Source organism: Geospiza fortis, unplaced genomic scaffold (genome assembly GCF_000277835.1).
Source record: "Geospiza fortis unplaced genomic scaffold, GeoFor_1.0 scaffold27, whole genome shotgun sequence".
NCBI lineage: Eukaryota > Metazoa > Chordata > Aves > Passeriformes > Thraupidae > Geospiza > Geospiza fortis.
The window spans coordinates 4,019,056-4,038,565 of record NW_005054329.1 but is presented as its reverse complement, the minus strand read 5'-3'; the positions used below and the strand labels follow the sequence as shown (position 1 = coordinate 4,038,565).

At 46.0% G+C, this 19,510-nt stretch overlaps 1 protein-coding gene across 1 annotated transcript in view; it reads right to left on the bottom strand.

The window, feature by feature from the left end:
• DDX31 (DEAD-box helicase 31) overlaps positions 1 to 19,510 on the bottom strand; it is a 43,065-nt gene that overhangs the window by 2,234 nt on the left and 21,321 nt on the right. Inside the window, exons 17-19 of the mRNA XM_005421386.2 lie at positions 16,868 to 16,949; positions 10,639 to 10,750; positions 5,297 to 5,477 (exon numbers count right to left, since the gene is read on the bottom strand). Coding sequence (XP_005421443.1) covers positions 5,297 to 5,477; positions 10,639 to 10,750; positions 16,868 to 16,949 — 375 coding nt within the window. The remainder of the gene's footprint in view (positions 1 to 5,296; positions 5,478 to 10,638; positions 10,751 to 16,867; positions 16,950 to 19,510) is intronic.

Below are 19,510 nucleotides of genomic sequence, written 5' to 3'. Positions count from 1 at the left end.
CAACTGGTGACAGTCTCTGGGAGCAGCAAGATAACCACAGGGCACCTTCCCTCACCAAGGGTATGAGACAAAGCCCAGGAGAATGAGCAAGACCTTATCACTCACCCCTGAGCATCCGTGGGCGAGGTTTTTAATCTCTTTGGCCTCCATGTCCATTCTCCCAGCTCCCTGTGCTTTCCCTGGTGCTGAGAGCTGGTGGGATGTTAATTTAAGGGAGCTGTGTGGTGATACTGTGGCAAAAAGCTTCACAGAAGAGCTGTAAATGCAAAGATGCAATTGCAACACAGACAGAACCCATGTTCCCATCACTGGAAAAGCACATGGGTGATGAGCATCTCTTGCTGTGATCTCATGTCTAGGGATCATGGTATACTGAGAGCAAGGAATAAAAGACTCAGGTTCAGAGCTGCCTGTGCACATCTGTAATGAAGCTGCAACCTCACAAAAGCTGGCACCAAGACCCTCAGCAGAGAGACAATAAGGACAAAGAGGAACTGTCCCCAGATGACTTTATCTCCTCAAAGGCTGGAAAAGACCAGGCCAAAGTTTTAAAGACAAAAAAAAATAATCTGTTCTCCTTCAGAAAACTGGGATGTAAACACTGTTTAAACATGAGAAACTTGTGAATCTTGCTAAATACACCACTGAATGATGAAAAGGCAGGAGAGGAACATCTGGAAGAAAAAGTGTCCAGTGAAGGAAAGAGTAAAATCCTTCTCTCCTCTGCTTCAGCTCCCTTCTACATCCAATTACAGTTCCCAGCCTGCTGCTCCCCTTCCCCACCTGGCAGCCACAGGGATCTCAGGGATGCTGGTGCTGCCCAACCCTCCATCTCTGAGGAAATCTGAATGCTTTGGACTGATCTCCTTCTGCTGGCTCAGAAGATGCCTCTGCTCATCTTTCACCTCAGTGTGAGTGAGCTTGTTCTTGGAGGTGCCTCTCAACCTGGCTGGCATCACTGCCCGTTCCTTTGTCTTGCTGTGTGAGATGCTGCTGCAGTGCAGTGCACAGGTGTAGTGACCTTTAACCAACTCCCAGCATCTGCAGCATCCAAAGGCTCCCAAATTGCTCCAGCTGAGGCAGGAGGAGGATGAAGTTCTGACACACAGTCCCAGAACTCATGGTGTGTCTTTGGAGAGACCCGAGGAGGCCGTTCCATTTATCAGAAAACATTTCAACGTGGATTGCACCATCAATCTGCCTGACAGCATCTCCAACAGCTCCTTGACACTGTGCCAGCAGCAGAGCTGGGTTACCTCTGGGCCAAGGCTGCTGCAACACCTGCTTTTCCTACTTAGAGCATTGGATGAACCATCTGCAGCCAATGCAACCCTGTTTGGGTTGGTTTTGCTGCTGTTGTTTTTGCAGAGTGGGGGCAAGAAATCCATCAGCAATCCTCCACTGCTCTCGACAGGTCAACAGATGGCCCAGGTCCTCTGCTCCCAGCTGATGCAGACGCTTGAGAAGATCAAGGAAAATTATTACCCAGCCAGAATGAGCACCAGGCCTGTTCCAGAACACTCAGGGCAGGGTGGTCTCCACACTGGGGTGTGCTGAGCTGCAAAGCCCACCTTGCCCTACTGAAGTCCAATGCATTGCAGCCACACAGAAACCCCAGTCTCACTTTCACTGCCACCCCTTGGTCTTCACCCTATGGAAAAAGGACAAAAGCAGCACTGGGAGGCTGGGATCCCCCCAGGATTCTTGCTTCTGTCAGGCCCTTTCCCAGCCTAGAGGACAGAATATATTTCAATTAGAGAGAGATGACAATTTTTGGTGCACAGCCCCCAGCACAGAGGTTTTCCAGCTCTGTGGGCAAGCACGGTTAACTTGATTGGAGATGGAGCAAAGGCTCTGTGCTGCAGCCACAGTGGAACAGGACAGTAATAAAGGGCACTGCTGTATGCAGGAAACAATCAGATGGATTTTACAACTATAAAACTTCAATTTCATAAGAGGATTTCTTTTATAACATCATGATGTGGTAGCGAGGACTCACCTGTGTCCCTGAACTGCCTTAATGAAGAGTGATGGGGATGTTTCCTTTCACAGCAGCCATGTCTCTCTTACTCTCATTTTTGGCTCCATTTGCCCATGCTCTTACCTGAGCTCCAGTTTGGCTTTCTAGAGCAGACTGCCCAAAGTGAAATTCCCAGTGGGCAGAATTCCAAAGCTGCATTTTGACTAATTAAGTGATATCAGGAAAGCTCTAAATGTGCACATAAAAACTGGCAAGCAAAGTGCTTCTAATGATGAGACAATTGCTGTGCAGGGAGGCCCAGCTGCAGCCTTGAGTCACAAGCCCTGCATTTTTTCAAAAATTGTCAATGCCAAGATGTTTAAGAGTGGAACCAAGGATGTGAGGGAGGAGAGAAGGTAAAAGGCACCCAAAGGAAAGTGCTGCCCTGGCCACGTGGAGGACACAGGGCTACAAGGTCTGTTTCCCAGGAGCTGTCTGATTCTATCTGACCATGCTGAAGAATGAATTAACACAATGATCCTGCAGCCAAAGCCTCCAGGCCATGCCCATCTCCACATCAGAGCAATGGCACTGTGATAATGATGTACAGCAGTGCTCTCAAACTCCTCTCCCTGATCCCATTTCACTTGAGGGTTGGACTTAAACTCTGAAGCACGAAGGGGTTTTCACCTGTGTTTTTAGATCACTTTTTGCATATGCTGTAGAAATTCTTGATACTCATAAGTAAAATCAATCCTCCTGAGCATTTCTTGCATCAGAAATTCCTGTAGCAGGGAGTTCCCCAGAATCAGCTGAACTAAAGAGTCACCTTGCTTTCTGATGGCTTGAACTCACAAAAAAGCCAAATTAAGTTGCAACTGCTCACTGCAGTGAAAGCCTTTGGGGGCACACACTGATTTCAAAGGGAAAGCAGGCCCTCAGTTGATCCAGAATGCAAAAGCCTGAGCAGCACAGGGATGCATGGTGGAATGGCAGTGGGTCTGTGGCATGTGCATTGTGAAGGAGTCAAAAGACAAATCTATCTGGCCTGTCAGCCACTTCCTCGGCGTGCTGCGACTCCAGGCGAAGCAAGGACAGCTAATCCCTCAGTGGAGGTGGGATCAGCTTCCTTGCCTCCAGCCTGCAGTCAAAGCATGAGCCCAGACACTGACTAAGCTGATGTACTGTAATTCAATATGCAGTATCTGGTTCTTGCGCTCATCTCTCACCTCAACACGGCATTGCAACTTTCTGCAAACAGCGCCGGCAATTATTTTTCCGTCTTCAGATCGGGTTTTGCAAGATCCACTCCAGCTAAGGGGACAGCTGGTTTGCACAAAGACCTCTGAAAAATGCATGGAAGTTGACGTGGGCAACGAGGAGAGGGCTGCTCCCACATTTCAGCACTGAAACATCACACACCTGGCTGCTCCCTCTCACTGTCTCACCTTCCCCCAGCAGGCTCTCCAAGGAGGCGCCAAACACAAAAGGAGACTTCAAAAGAAATGAAAAGTTTTCTTTGTCCTCTTAAGGAAACATTTAATGATTGCCTTTACCCCACTTTCAACCTGGAGTGCCTGCTCTTTATTCTCTAGGCAGGTGCTGAGAGATGAGGCTTTAGTGAGCAGCCTGATTAAAAACCAGTATCAGATGTTGGGAGACAATGTGTAATACGACAACCAACACTCACAGCATCATGTGAGAAATATAATTAAAAAGATTGCTCTGTGACTGTGCTGTTATAATTTCAAGCCTTGCATTTTACAATTAGAAACCATTTGTCTTCTAAATGGCGGGCTAAGTTTTGCTTTCTGCTTTGTCAGTGTGAAATCAAGAGCAATTCTCTAAGTTAATAGCATAATCTTGGATTTATGCAAGTGCAGACTGAATTTGAATCAATATTCACTTTTTCTAAACTATCCTATAAATACTAATATACCCTCTCCCTTTACGTATTTATTTTTTTAAGCACACACAGAGAAAGCTGATTAAAGCCAAGTTTCACAGGCAGGAACAACTGTTGCACATCACAACTTTGGCTATTTTTTTACAGGGTCTTAACTTTGCAGATGCTCCCGGATTTGAAATCTGGAGCTTGAGCTGTGACAGAGCTGTGCAAAGTCTGCCCACTTTCCTAGAGCAGCAGTTCTGTGATCCACGTGCAAATGACCTCTCAAATCACTCTCAGACCATTTGTTCCAACACCTCCACATCCCCCAGCCCCACAGCTCCTGTGTGCAAATACCTACTGTATCTTGAGCTTGTCTGTGCTCTAATGGGATGAAGACTTGGGGAGGAGGAACCCCCATCTAAAAGAGGTTTGTAACAAGGGAAGAAGTAGCTCTAACAGAGTAGCAACATCACAGGAACAGAGAGAGGCATTGTTACAGGCCAAGTAATCCTGTGACACGCTACTGTCACTCATAGCTTGACACCCTGCTGGGCCAGCAAGACATCAAAGCCCACCCCATACCATCTTACATGCTCTTTATCAGCTAATCAGGCTATTCTTCCCGAAATAAAGCTCCCTTAAATCCCCTGCTCACAGGGGCATTCCCATCCTGTTGCCCATCTGCTGAGGAGGGTCAGCTGGAGCAGGAGGCAGAGCAGTGGCCTGTCCCTGGTGGCTGCTGAAAGCAGGACAATGCAGGCTCCAACTTTTTATTTTCAAATCCCTTCCCCTCGCATGTTTTTTTTCTTTTCACAGGATAGGTGCATGTGCAAGAGAAGTGCCCAGCCCTGGAACAATTATGTGGATTAGTGCTTTAATTACATGGCTAAGGTTTGCTAACAGGGTTTGTAGCAACAATTACACGGAAAAAGTCACAATTGATGCTGATTAAGAAAAAAGATTTTCCTCCTTTGAATTATTGCAATGATTTTTCTGGATCCTGCCATTGCACTGGGGAAGAGAGCATGTCCTCAGCACTGTGATCCCAAAAGAGAGGATTTTCTGTCCTGAACCAACTCAGAGCAGCCAGGATCAGATGCACTGAGCACCTTCAGCTCCCCTGCAGGCACTGAAGAGGGGCCAGGGCTCCTCCACCAGCACCAGGGAGTCTCCAGCTCCTTGCACGGAACAGGAGGACCCAGAACAGCCCTGAGCACACACCAGAGGGGATAGAGCTGAACTCTGGGCTTGCTGCAGACTATCCTCAGGAGAGATCCCACAGGATTTTGCAGAAATTCTTTTCCCAGAGCTACTCACACCTCCAGGTTTGCAGAGGGATCATTTCTACCAACAGATCTGCTTTTTTTACACACGATTCCTGGAGCAAGCCCAACCACCTTGAGGAGCAAAGCACAGCACAGCTCAGGAACATCAGGCTGACCTACCTTTTTGGCTTTGGTTTGGTTTTCCTCTTTGAGCCTGCAGTTGGAAGAGCAGTCAGGTTCTGGGGGGCATCTCTCAGCCCAAAGCTCTTGGCCACGTGGCCCAGGTGGAGAGATTTGATGTGGAAGATGTGCTTGAGGTCCTTGGGATAGGTGGTATAGGCACAAAGGAAAGACTGCAGCGCTGAGGGGAAGGAAAAACACCAGTGAATTCTGTTTGCTGCTGCATTTTTATATACATATATATATATATACACACACTTAAAGATTCAGCTGTTTCAGCTGAAAGGACATGGGGCTGCTCCTTTGGGACACCTTCTGGTCAGCAGCTGGCAGAAAAGGTTGGCATGTTAAAAACCTGTGAAGGTTGCACAGCACTGGTACAATCCCAAAAGGTGAAGGTAGGTGCTGGGGAGGTGTTAGGAACTGAAACAAAGCTCCATTGAATTGCACTGGGTTTGGCTCCTGCAAGGCTGCTCCTCTGGCCACAAAAGGTGAATTTGTGGCATTTCTCTCAAGAGTCATTGATACTGAGTGGCAGCAGATAAGAGGAGAGTGGGAACAGGGATGCAGGGATGAAGAAAGAGAAGCATGGAGATGGCACAGGAAGACTCCTCTGATATTAGAGTCCCAGTAGTCCATGCATTTTTCACCAGTTACCAGCTAGTCCCTTATAAATATCTGAGAGCTGGATGGATTTCCTGACTCATCAGCACACTGAGAACAGAGCTCACCTTCTCAAAAGGGAAAAATAATAGAACTGTGTGCAAATTTCCCTTCCCATCTTTATATTCCTGTAATGCCCTTCCCTCAGGGCTCATTGCTCTAAAGACAATCAGTGCTCATATCATCCACTAATATGAGCACTACCTCTGCTCCTCCCCACCCCCAGAACGTTCACTACACCCGGGCTGGCCCCTGCTCTGGGAATAGAGGGACTTCCAGGAAGGAAACTGCAGCTCAGAAAATGCCTCCCCTCAATCCCCTGCTTGCTAAACCTCCTGTGGCCCCCCAGCCCTCAGTCCAAAGCACCTCTTCCATCTTCCTCTCCCTCTCACTCCCGCCAGCGGTGAGCTCTAAACTCTCACCTCTCCTGCCCTTGCCTGTTGAGCCACCGGACCAGCAAGTTTGCCCACAGCTTATGTCTAATCTCTTGGCAGCAGCCGGAGATTGGAGTTTATGAACAGTAATAAAAATGTCATTTTAGCAGATCAGCTCCTGGAAGGACCCAGGGAATCCATCAAAGCTCTGTTTACTGAGCAAAGCGAACTCCTTTTCCCAATCGATGAGAAGAAAAGATTGAGTTTTTTGCACCTTCTTCCCAATTTCACAATGCTGCTCTTTTAGAGGCTTCTGAGCACCAGGAGACCTGTGTTTTCCCAAAAAAGAGAATGCTAAATTCCAAATACTGTCTCAGTCTCCTGTCTGAAGGCCATCCTTCTGAGGGCTTATAAACCAGCTCAAATGCTCTCACAACTCCTGTTCTGCTGCTTTTTTTTTTCATAAAGTTATTGGTCAAATTCACCTATGAGAAGGTGTAACTCTTCAAAGGGAACAACAGGAACTTGCTCCTGCTTTGAATTCAGTCCCATTGGAGCTAATACAGCTGTCTGCCTCACAGCATTTGAAATGGCTGATACTAAAGATCCTGTTATTATGAAGGCTGAGCTCACCTCCCACAGCCGTGCAGAGAGGAAAAGCTGCTGGTACCAACTCCCCAAATCAGAATTAGAAAATCAAAAGTGTCAAAGGCTCCCCTCTTCCCCAAGTCCTGACAGACATCTGCCAGACCCAGCTGTGAGCCAGAGCACACAAAAGCAGGGAGAGCTGCAAGGCACGAACCCAGAGCTGAGCTGAGAGCTGCAGGTCACAGAGCCAGCCCAGGAAACTGCCTCACCTCCGAGCAGCTCAGAGCTGAGATGTTCATTACAGCACCCAAGAGATTGATATGAAGACCTTTGTGGATGAGATTCTTTTTAAAATCTTTACTATCAGGTCTTTAGACCTCTCAGTGTTGCCAGAGTCATGTTTTCTGGCTTTTATGTGCAATTAGAGTGGCCAGATACTGAATGGTTTATTGGATTTTTTTTTTTTTAAGTTGAAATTCTTTTATGATTTTGTGATCAAAGAGACAGAGCTTTAGGAAAACAACTCACAAAGACTGGTAACAGTGCTGGTCAGGCCATAATTCATGTACAGGGTTCCTTACCTTGATGCCACAGGAACAAACTGTCTGAGCTGTTGAGAGTTTTTACCACACCAACACAAGTCTAAGGTAACATGTACTGGCTTGGAGTGGGATTTGGACTTGTGCTCATGTAAGACAGAGGATTTAGATTGGTCCTTTGCACCCCTGCATCTCCATTTTTTCTCCAGGAAAAGTAAGTGTGGAAAATCAAAGGAAGAAAAGAAAAAAGCCAAAAAAATAAAAAATGATGGGGGTTAGATGGGCTGGTTTGTTGTTATTTTAAACAGGGGATGAGAGGGTAATGGGATATGAAAGGGAGACAGGTGACATAACCTGTTCACCAGGCTCTCAGCACTGGCCCCAGGGCATGGCCCCAGCAGGGCTGGATAAACTGGGAGGCACTTTGCCAGAGCAGCTGGGAGCAGGAGGGAAGGATGCACCAAAACCACCACGGATTTGAGCATTGTGCCACAGCCCTGGGCTCCCGTGACTCTGCCCTGCCTCCCCACACACAGGTGCTGAGGACAGAAAGGAGGAGGCAAAATGCTCAACTGCTGGCTGTAAAAGTGGGAAGTGAGGAGGAGGAAAGCAGGGTTTGCTTCCTTACCCTCTCTGTAACTCAGGGGCACACAGGATCAGTCTCCTGAGCTCCTTCTGCCCCACAGCTCCAAAATGAAGCACCCATCACCAAGCAAAGCCTCGGGATGAGCATCCTCCACTCCTAAAAAGGGGCTCCACTCTTGCTGAGGTTCATCCTCCAGGTAGCAGGGCCCAGGCAGACCCCTCCTCCCACCCATCTCACTGCTGATCAGTCAATCAAGTTTGAAGGGCAGCACCTTCCCTGAACCATTTGATTTGAGTGTGAAAAGCACGGGAGGCAGAGGCAGAAGGGGAGAGCGGGCAGGGAGCCACTCGCCTTTGGAAAGCAGGCTGCAGCGCAAACACTGCTTATTAACATTGACTGGGTCAGAAAATGGGGAAAAACAGAAAAAGAGAGAGAAACAAATGCATCTCTGGCACAGTTTCCAATTGACTGTCTGCCATGAAAGCAAAAGCCAGCTGCCATGTTAATTATTCATGATGCCTGGCTCAGAGGGGAGGAAGAGGGGCTTATGGAAGCCACTCAGCAGTGGAAAATTTGCATATGTAGATAGCAGAGTTGGAAAAAGAGGTGGAGTGCTCCTCTACAAGATAAATGGGATGCACAACATTTCAGCACTTCCTGATGTATTTTCTGTGCTTCTTTTCTGTGGCTAAAGAAGTTATTCATGCTGAGGTCAGCAACAAGTGTGTGCACAGTGACACTGGCTAGAAAGGAACCACAGAGGTTTTTTAGGTGTGACCAGAGTTATTCTCTGGTTGTTCCTGTCACAGGCATTTCAGGTTAGAAGTTTGCATGGGGTACAAGAAATCCCAAGGGAGCAGCAAGAAGCTCATCCATGCAGAATGAAGGATTATGATTGTTTTAGTCAGATGTTTTGAGATGGTGGATTTAAAAGAGCAGCTACAAAACTGCACCACACATGTGAAAATGGGTGCAAGCTGCTTGTGTAGCAATTCCAACACTTTCACTGCAGGAGGAAGGTGTTTGAAAACCCCAAGGAACTGAAATCAGCCCTGCAACTGCTGGAGGTAGAGTGAGATTTCAGCCCAGGGATGTGCAGTGGTGGGGAGAGAGCAAAGAGTGAAACAGCAGAATTTCAAATCCTTCGCCCCTCAATACAGCCACACATAATAAAAAGCATGCAGAATAACTGGGGTAAGCAGATAGTCACAGGAGATACTCTGGACTGTGTCATCACCTGAGAAGGGAGTACAACTTTCAGAAATAAACAGTACCTTGATCTCCTGAATGATCACTTCTCAAAATTCCTAACAATTTTCATGCTGAACTTAGTTTTTGTATTGAAAACAGCCTCTCCTTCTCCAGTTTCTCCAAACTTTGTACAACTCCAAGAGCAATTTCCCCATATGGTTTTGGCCCCCTTGGAAGGTGATTTCAGGTGATTTCACCTGTCCCACATCTGTATGCAGGTGCACACAGCAGGTACACAGAATAGTAAACAGGAATGATGCAGACCATTCAAATTCATCTCACTGGATGATTTAAAATTAACCTTAAACTGGAAATTAAATTAATTATGAAATTAAAATTCATCTTAAATGAAATTAAAATTCATCTTAAACTGGAAATGCTGCAGAACTGAAATAACTTCTACACAAGCTGAGAGAGCAGGGCTTGACTCAGAGCAATGAGGTAAAAAAGAAAACAATCAGGAAGGGAGATGTGGAAAGACGAGACTCAAAAAAAGGGGAGAGGCTCCAGTCCTAAATCCTGTGAGCAAGAATGGCTTAGTCTCTTTCATAAAGGGTTTGCATTTTGTGGACTTGTAACTCAGAGTCAAATTCCCAGTAAGTGCCCAGGAGCTCTGGGCCTGACTTCTCACAGTGCCTACTCTGCACCACCTTTATGGCTCCTCTTAGGGGACAGTTTGGTGTTTCTTTTCCTACCACATCCCCAGCAAGATTTTAATCTTTCTCCCAAATCTGTCTTCCTCTCCATTTTCCAAACTGAGAGGAAGAAGGGCAGAGTCTCTTACACTGCTCAGTGCCAATGGCTTGGAAAAGATGGCACACCAAACCCCACACATGTACACAGCTGCAATTACCAAGTCCATCCCAGTTTTTATTCTTCCTGCTTTTCTGAGTTGTTGCCCCTCTCTCTTTTATCTCCCATCCCACACAACCAGCTCCAATCCAAGATCTTTTACTGGTTAGGGTTGCATCTTGCCTTTCAGGGTTCAAATTCACCCCTGGGGTGAACTGGAGGCATCTGATGGGAACTGCAGCAGGATGTGGTGAAGAAGTCACCCATCCCCTTCCCAGCACAACCCACTCACTCCTGTGATTGGGTCAAAGCCCTTGGATGTGAATCCCACTGAAAGCCAAGACTAAATCTCATTTGCACATAATATGGGAACGCCAGAAATTAACATTTAATATCACCACAAAGCCTTCTGGGCCTGCCTCAGCCCCCTGCAGAGCCCAGCAGCCCCAAAATGTTTCTTCCACGTCTTTTCCCTGATGCTGTGCCCCAGAAGAAAACCTTGGCAGCTCCTCTGAGCCCGTGTGGGATAAGTGGAAGGAAATCACTGACCTTTCTTGGCCCACTGGACAGTCCCCTCGCTGGAGTGGACGAGATTTTCAAATTTTGTCTGCAGAACTGTGGCCCTCTCCCGGACTTCCTGAGGGTTCTTGCCACAGGATTTCTACCAGGGAGGCAGGAGGATTAGAGGAAAGAGAGAATTTGAGTCAGGAATAATGAAGCAGTTTACAATAGATTTAATAACAGTAAAATCACACAGCAACTACCCAGGGGCCAACAAAGGTAATCCTCTCAATATTACTAGAGGAAAAAAAAAATCCAGATAAAGATGTTAAAGTCAGAGCAGCCAGTGAGCGCCGTGTGGTGGGGAGAACAAATCAGTTTTAATTTTGTGTTTTCTAACATCTATCACCTATCTTTTTCCTTTGCTTTTCTTTTCCCTTCCCTTTTTTTTTTTTTTGTGCTTCCAGGTACAACAGGCCAGATCCCACTGCCAGTTTCCACTGGAATTATTTGGAATAACTCCCTCCAGACCCTACACTAACAGTTTCAGAGTGATGCTGCAAGCTCCCCTGTGCCCTTCCCCAAAACACCCAGGGCAGGAGACCATGAGATCCACAACCACCCCCGAGCTCCAGAGAAGAGACAAATTCAGCAGCTGTGAACAAAGGCAACCAAATGAACTTCTCATCAATTCCAGCATGGATTTCTACATGAAGTTTCCTGACTGCCAACACATCATATTTGACTGGAACTGCCATCACTTGGCTCCTCTAGAGCAGGACAAGCCCCTTGCACCAAAGGCACGACAGAATAAACTTCCTCAGGCCAAAAGGGCAATTTTGCACGTGTTCCAGCTTTCCTGGGATCAGACTGTAGGATGCACTTCAGGAAATGGAAAACAAACATTCCTGGGAGCAAGCTGTTACTGGGAGGAGAAGAGAGGCTCTCTCCCTCTCTGCGGGATCCAGGCAGAGAAAGGAAATGTGGACCAGAAAAACAAGTGAAATTTTTGATGGAAAGCTGACAGCAAAGTGCAAAGCCAAGCATCCATGGATGTGCACCTCTCCCAGAAAAGGGCCACAGTTCTCCAGTGAGACTCAAGACAGGGACCAGCATCCAAGTGTGAGTGCCAGATCCAAGGCAGCAACTTGGTAGTGGTCAGACCCCTCACCCCAGCAGGGCTGACAATACAAACACCCAGCTCCTGGGATTCTGGAGGAGCCCTGTGCCAAGGCAGCAATCCTGCTGCTCCTCTCTGCCAGATCTGCATGCTAATGCTGCAAACCCCTCTTTCCTCTGCACTGCTGCCAGGCCAGAGCAGCCACATCCCACTGACACCACAAACAAACCCCAGGGACCCTGGGGGCTGCCAGCACCTGACACAAAATGCTCTCCTGTCCCACATGTGCCACTTGTACCCAACAGCAAATGTGCCCAGAAACAGACCTCAAATGTAGTTTAAATTTGCACTGTGCCCTCTCTGAAACTCAGGATCCCACAGCTTCCAGAATTGCAGGTAATTCCTCAGCAAAGCAAACACACCTGGGGCTGCAGCTCCTGCTCGCTCACTGCCTGGACTGACTGTCCACCTGCCCCTCCAAGGACAGCCTGGCTCTTTTAACTCATCAACTCTCCCAGGTTTCTGCTCTCTGCTGTCTCCCAATACCCTCAAGAAAGGCTCATGACCCATCTCACAGAATCACAGCATCTTTTAGGTCAGAAAACACCTCCAAGATCATCGAGTCCAAACTTGGACTGATCATCACCTTGTCAACCAAACCATGGCACTGGGTGCCACATCCAGTTTTTCCTGAACACCTCCAGGGATGGGGACTCCACCACCTTCCTGGGCAGCCCATTCCAAAGCTTGACCACCCTTGCAGTGAAGAAATTCTTCCTGATGTTCCACCTGAACCTCTTCTGGCACACTTGAGGCTGTGTCCTCTCCTCCTGTCCTTGTTCTTTGGGAGCAGGTCCTGACCCCACCTGGCTGTGAGTTGTTTTTCCTGAACCTCTTTTTCTCCAGGCTCAGCCAGTTCCCTCAGCTGCTCCTCACACAATTCACTCTCTGGACCCCTCCTCACCTTCTCTGGACACTCCTTTCACAGATTCCTCTAAATTCAGGTGTGCCCTGAAGCTGAAACCATCCCCATCCAAGGACTCTGCAGAGGTTCAGTGACCCCCAGGTGCAGCTGCCTGCCCCAAGTGGCCACTCCTTGTTGTCACCACCAACTTTCCACTGCCGTGAAACACAAAACTTTCTGGCCCCGCCTGCTCCTCCCGGCCCCCGGCACTTTCCTTTTGTTCAGCCTCCTGGCAGCACCAAGTGTCACCTTCCCAGCGCTTTTTAATATGAATGTGAAATTAGTGAGGTTTGCCCTTTCCCCTGGCGGACAGAATCCTCTGTTATTAAAAAGTAAAGCACTTTAATAATGAAAACTTTTTCTCTTTTTCCTGTGTTTTAACTGTTTAAAATTAATGAGAAGGGCATAACGGTTGTCAAAGCGATATTGAAAGCTGGGTAGCCAGGACCGAATAAGCACGAAAATCCCTCCAGAGTGTTAAATAAACAGTGCTTCAGCCCCCTCTGAATCCCTGTGTTGGTTATTGTATACATTCTGTAACAGCACTCAGAATAGATCTGAGCACCAGGGAGGCAGAAAGGTTTCAGAATTCCAATAAAGGCCTCAAATTAAAGACAGCCTGGTGCGAATTCCAGGAGAAAATTAAAGAGACCTCAAGCTTAAGTGACAGGTGACTTGCTTCTGTGTCACAACTGTCAGGGGATTTAGTGATAATATGGCAATATATTACAAAGGACTTTTCTTATTCCCCCCTTTAGGTTTCAAAATGAGGCATCTCTTCTTCCTGGTGCTGGGGGAAAATAAAAAAAAAAAAAGTAAGACAAAAATGAGGGATAAAAAGCTAGGTGCATAATTTCCAAAGTGTGAGGTCAGTGCAAGAGATATAAATATAAAAAAAAAAAAGCAAATGGCAGGAAACATAATGTCCCTGAAAAACAGCTTCTCCCCTCCTCCCATCTCCACTTTGTCTTTTATCCCCTTCAGACCCTTGAGACAGAACTCATTTTAAAATTGCACCCTAATGGGCATGAAAAAACCCTGTGTTTGATTCCTGTCTTCCAGGGAGATTCAGCTAAAAAACAAAAAAAAAAAAACCCACCCAAATAATAATAATAAAAAAAAAATCTAAATTTAAAACTGACTCAGAGGCAAACTGTGAAAATAAAACCTGCCCATGACTGAGTGTCTGGACAGATCAAATAAATCAGTGCTACTGGAGGGGCATGGAAGCCATTCCATGCGCTTTACTCACACAGGCAAGCTTTAATCCTGGTTTGGATGAACAGGACAATTAATTTGAGACCTTACACATTTTTCAAAGACCCCGAAGATAAAAGCCTACCCTAGAGGTTTGCTTGATCTGCATCCCCATCCCTCTGCTAAACAAGCAGCACTGTTGCCATCATGGAGAAACAGTGGGATAGGAGAACTTTTTCTGCTTTGTGATTCCTTAAAAAACCTGTTCTGGCAGATCCCAAACCAGTGGCATAATGAGTGTGGACAATAACATTATTTGTAAGCTAAAAGAAGAAATGCAAGAGAAAAAAGTCAAAGTGTAATGTTATTTAAACAGTTTGAGACATCAGGGTAACTCCCAAAAATGCCAACTCCACCAGGAAAAGATTCATGGATTTCTGTCAGAAAAAGGAAACTTCCAGTAATGAAGATGGCAGGTTTTAGGTTTGAGAGGTTGGGATAAGTACTGAAAACTTCTGATTTAATTAAGAGAACATGATAATGGAAAAAAAAAAAATAAAATTGAACCACAGTAAGACTAGACTGAGGTAGAAAAGTTCATTCTTAAAAAAGGAAAAAAAAAAAAGAAAGATGGGGAAACCCACCAAAAAGCCTGGCTCTAACATCTCCTGCTTCCATTATACTTCAAAACAAAATGAAGGATTTTGTTTTAATAACAACTTTTTACTAACCTCCACACACCTTCTCTAGAACTCACCAAGTCCCCCTTGCCCCCCTCCATAAAAGTTGAAAGATCAAATTTATTCTCTTTGTAGCCAGGTGAACATTCACACGCCCAGACATAGCCACATATATATTTCATATACCTAAATATAAAATATACATTTTACAGGCACTTCAGCTTGCTCCCTGGCTGCACACAGAAGCCCAAAAAATACATGTTCCAATGTGGTACTTATAATGGACTTGAGTTGAGGCAATGAGAACTGAAGAGCATCATAATGAGGTTCCTGTGTGCAGGACTATAATATATACATGACTCAGAGCACAGAGAGTGAGAGCAGAGCTGAACCTCCTTCCAATGGCAACATCCCAACAGGATCAGGTTCAGCTCCTCCTGACGCCTCCTCAATCCCCCCTGTCCCACTGCACTCTCAGCTTGCTGTACTGTCCATGTGGCAAATTTAGGGAATTTAATAGAGATTAACTCTCCTGAAAATTGGGAAATGCCCCTGCAGCTTCTGAGCTGACCACTCAGAGCCTCCACGGCAATATAAACGTGGAGCTATCAAACACAACAAGTCCTTGATTGCATTAATATGTTTTTCAAGTCATTCCTGAAGGAGTCTGTTTCATATTGACAGAACTGCTGTGATTCCACCCCCTTTAAATGATACAGAGTTTCTCCCAGGAAGAGAAACTCTTTTCTTAAATCCCAGTTCTTTCAGATTGAGTCACATAAAAACTGGTTATTCTGTATTTCTAAATTCCTGAGAGAGATTAAAAACCATCCTACAACCACAGTGGATGGATCTCAGCTCCAGTGAAGTCAACAGCAAAATCCCACTTGCTTTGATGTCATTGGGAAAAGAGGAATTTAATCCCACCTTTGAAAGCAAAAGGAACCAAGTCCTTCTGTGCAGCACCTGGCACTGCCCAAACCAGCAACTGCTCCTTTCAAAGAGGGGCTGGGTTTAGAGCTCTTTGGAAAGGAAAGGAAGAAGGCCAAAAGATGTGTATTTAAAAAAATTCTCTGCTTAAATGTGTAGAGCATTTGACAATTTGGAAGTATGGTAGAAATACCAAACAGGCTTGGTTAGGTTTTTGTTGCTAAAAAGGGTTTTTCTCCTGCTGCTTTTCAAAACTTAAATTGAAATTGCCTGGAACAAAACATGTTTTCTTTTTTCCCACTTCCCATGAAATAACATTTGTCCGCATATCTGGAACAGTGTATATTCTGTCCCATGTCAGTAACAAATTTAAAGTACAATTTTGGAATTATTGAAAAAGTCTTCAAAGGAAATCTGAAGTCACTCTCCCTATAAGCACATTTGGGACAAAAGGAAAGTATTTATACACGGAACTATTTAAAATAATTTCTGCACTAACAAAGCACAACTTTGTTACAAGGCGATATCCTCGGCATGACCCATTTAAAACACAGGCATTACAGGCTGATTTCAGCCAAAACCAGTGGTGGGAGAGAGCTTTAAATAGAGCTGCATCTCAGCTGAGCTCAGACCTGGCTGTGTGTGAGTGCAGAACACTGAACATCTTTCCCAGGCCGTGTTTCCCAGGAACACCAGGGCTCCACCAGCCAGCACCGGGAACGAGGCGCCTCAGACACGGGGTAACAAAGGCACAGGCAGGCAAAACAGCAACAAGAGGGAAAAAAAGAGTGTGTGCTGCATCATGCCTGACACATTCTTGACTTCCATTCAAAATGCAGGTTCTTGCAGGATTTAATTTGCCAGAGCGCAGCAATGCCCGAGACATCAATTGCAAATGAGTGAATTCTGTGAATTAGCAACTTGAAGGCAGACCCAAAGCTTGCCCAAGTCAATAAAAAGGTGCCTGTCAACCCAGGGAGCTTTGTTTCAGGCTCCAAGTAAATAGAGATGATAAAAACCCTGATGTAACACATCACCCAATGCATTTTCTTCATTTCTTCAGAGAAGTTTAGAGCCATTTGTCATCTCCAACAGTATTTTAGTGCAGAAACACAGGAAAAACAGGAACATTGTGAGGGAAGAAACACAGAGCTTTTGCATCCAGAAACCTTCCCTGCCTGTTACAAAGATATTTGCTGAAGAGTTAGCAAACAACTGCTTTCTGGGAACAACAAAAGATTGAAAAATTGTGATATAAGGTAGTTCTATAATTATTTACACTGTCTGACATCATGGATGTAAAGGCAGACACTGAGGCGGGAACACTTGTGATGTTGGACTGGCAAGTGAAAACTGGAGCAATTCCAAAGCAGCAGAGGAACTCACCTTGCGTCCTGGTCTGTGCACCTTGAAGCGATCATCTTTCATCAGGGTGGCCAACACCTTCTCCATCTTCAGCTCTGAAACACTGAGGCAACAAAGACAAAAAATTACTGCTTCTCCTGCTTTGAAACACAGCCTGGAGTGAGTCACAGACTGGTAATGGAGAGCAAAACAATTGAGATTCACAGTTTAGCTTGGGAATTTATTCCTGAAATACACAAGGTCTCAGCCCAGACACTCCCTCATCATCCCTGGAAGTGGAACTACTCTAAAATCCAAACCCCTGCTTTCAGTGGCACAGAGACACAGTTTCACCCACAATTTTGTCACTGTTTTAAGTCAACAACGCACACACACTCCGATTCTAGCAGAGCATCAAAATAACTGAGGGTGCACTTTCCACTCACTGAAAGTCTCCTTGGCTCTCAACCAAGAGGAACTGATTAAAGAAATAAATTGGATTATACTTCCACTATTTTCATAATTTTTCTTTCCTTGCACTGAGAAGCACCAGAACAATTAGGAAGCACCTGGTTGTTCTTTTCACCAAAAGAAACTCAAGATAGAGCTGAAGCAGCTCATAACATTAATGCTTCTTGTATATTTTTTTTGGTAACTATAAAGAATAAGATCTGCAACCTCCACCTTGAACCCAGGGGTTGTCCAACATTTCTTTTTTCACTCAATGGCACGGGCAGGAGCAGAATGTTGGTTGTGTAACTGCGAGAAAGAGACTGACTGAGGCAGCCACAGGCTGGAAACACCTGCTCCACTTTGTTTGCTACTCCTGCCACATCTTGTCTCCTCCAGTTTAGATCCCAGAGTCTCTGGAATGAGACACAGTGCTTAACCCTCACTCAAAGGATGGTACTTTCATGTTTACACATGAATAATGACCACACTCACAACACCAAAGAGCTGAAACTAAAGCTGTGTGAAGACACAGCTCCTTCCTCTCATAGTCACTCAAGCTCAGAGGGCAACAACAAAACCCCAAGGAACTTTCCCCATCAGCCAATTTCCCTGCAGCTTCCATCCCTCTGGTCACATTTCTTTCTTTCCCACAGGATCCTGTGTGATTCCAGCTCCTTGCTACCTCACTCAGGTCGGAGCTCACAGGCACTTCCCAATGGACAAACTCACCTCCAGTTCATTTCTAGCCTCAAAAGCCACCTCTGACACCAGACACACAGCTTGATTTCCTTTCCTGCTCTGAGAACTCACCTCCCCTCTCATCTGAAGTGCAAAGCCAAAGCCCAACCCATTAGGGACTCCACAGCATTTTTTTTTTTAAATACAGGAGACTCATTCAGCTGTCCTAGCCAGGCTTCACACTGGGCATTTATTTTCATTCTGTCGACTCACATTCCTCCTGTAGGCTCAACCAGATGATTTATTCTCCAGTCCTGCTTGCATGACACTGCTGGGTCCTGCTATGGCCCAGATATGGAAATGCTTAGAAACCTGCTCCATTTCCAAGTGAGCAGTCCTGCTTAAAGGTGCATTTACAGGACACTAGAAATTCTTTGTCCTCTTTAACACTGTCTTAAGGGGCGCACACACCCCAGGTGACAGCACAGGAACAGCTGTGCAGCTCCAGGCCATTAATATTACAGCTGCATCCAAACTGGGTCCCATTTCCAAGGGAATTACTCAGACCATAAAAGCTGATGTCTGTGGGCCCAGATTTTCAGTAATGGGCAAAGGTCATGTCTAGAAAAGAAGCCAAGTAGTTCACTGGGGACTAAACCAATCTAAGGAAGACAGAGATCTTTGGGGTCCAACAGTTCTGAGATTCCTGAATCCCAGCTGGTCAGAAAGCTGCCTGTGGTTTCTGAAAGGAAGCATTGCTGGTATTTTTCAATTTGTAAAGTACAGAAAGAAATTATAACAACAAGGATATCTTCTTTTCACTCCAAGCTCTCTACCAACTGGCTAGCAGGAATGGATGTATTTCTGTCACAGTGTTTGACAGGATATTGTGATCCTCACCTGCTCCCCATCCTTCCCAGCTAAAGCAACAAACACCTTTACTTTTGCAACCTCCCTTTTCAGCCTCAGCCAACTCAGCATCACAGCATAAGGCAAGGAGAAGGCGCAGAGGAACAGCCATCCGTCCTGGAAGGGACGGGCCAGAGTGGCCACAGGACACCCTACAAGGGGGAGCAGCCCCATCATGTGCAGCTGGGCCACCCCATGCACAGATTCCTTCACAGAGGATGCAGAGACAGGCAGGGCAGCGATGGGGGAGAAAGGGAAATGGAGCATAAAATGACAACTGAGGGTTCCTCTGTCTGGTTTTGAAAAGTATAACAGCAAATTAAAACATAAATGGTAACCACTTAAGCAAGAGGAAAGCAGACCTCCCCCTTCCCCCTGCAAAGGTTGCTTTGACACGGCTATGAATGAAAATGTCAAACCTTTGACATTGATTTGTCGGAGTTGGGTCCTCCCCTCCCCTGGCGTGTCGCCAGCAACAGATCCCTGAACTGGGTTCACAGCAGGGAGCAGGGAGGGGAACAGCACAACCCCCGAGCAGGGAGGGAAATGACTGGAGCAGGGAGGGAAACGACTCGTGCCTTCACGGTGATGCCTCCTCCTTTATAAATTAGTTAGGCTGCTGTTAGCAGATAAAGAAATTATCTG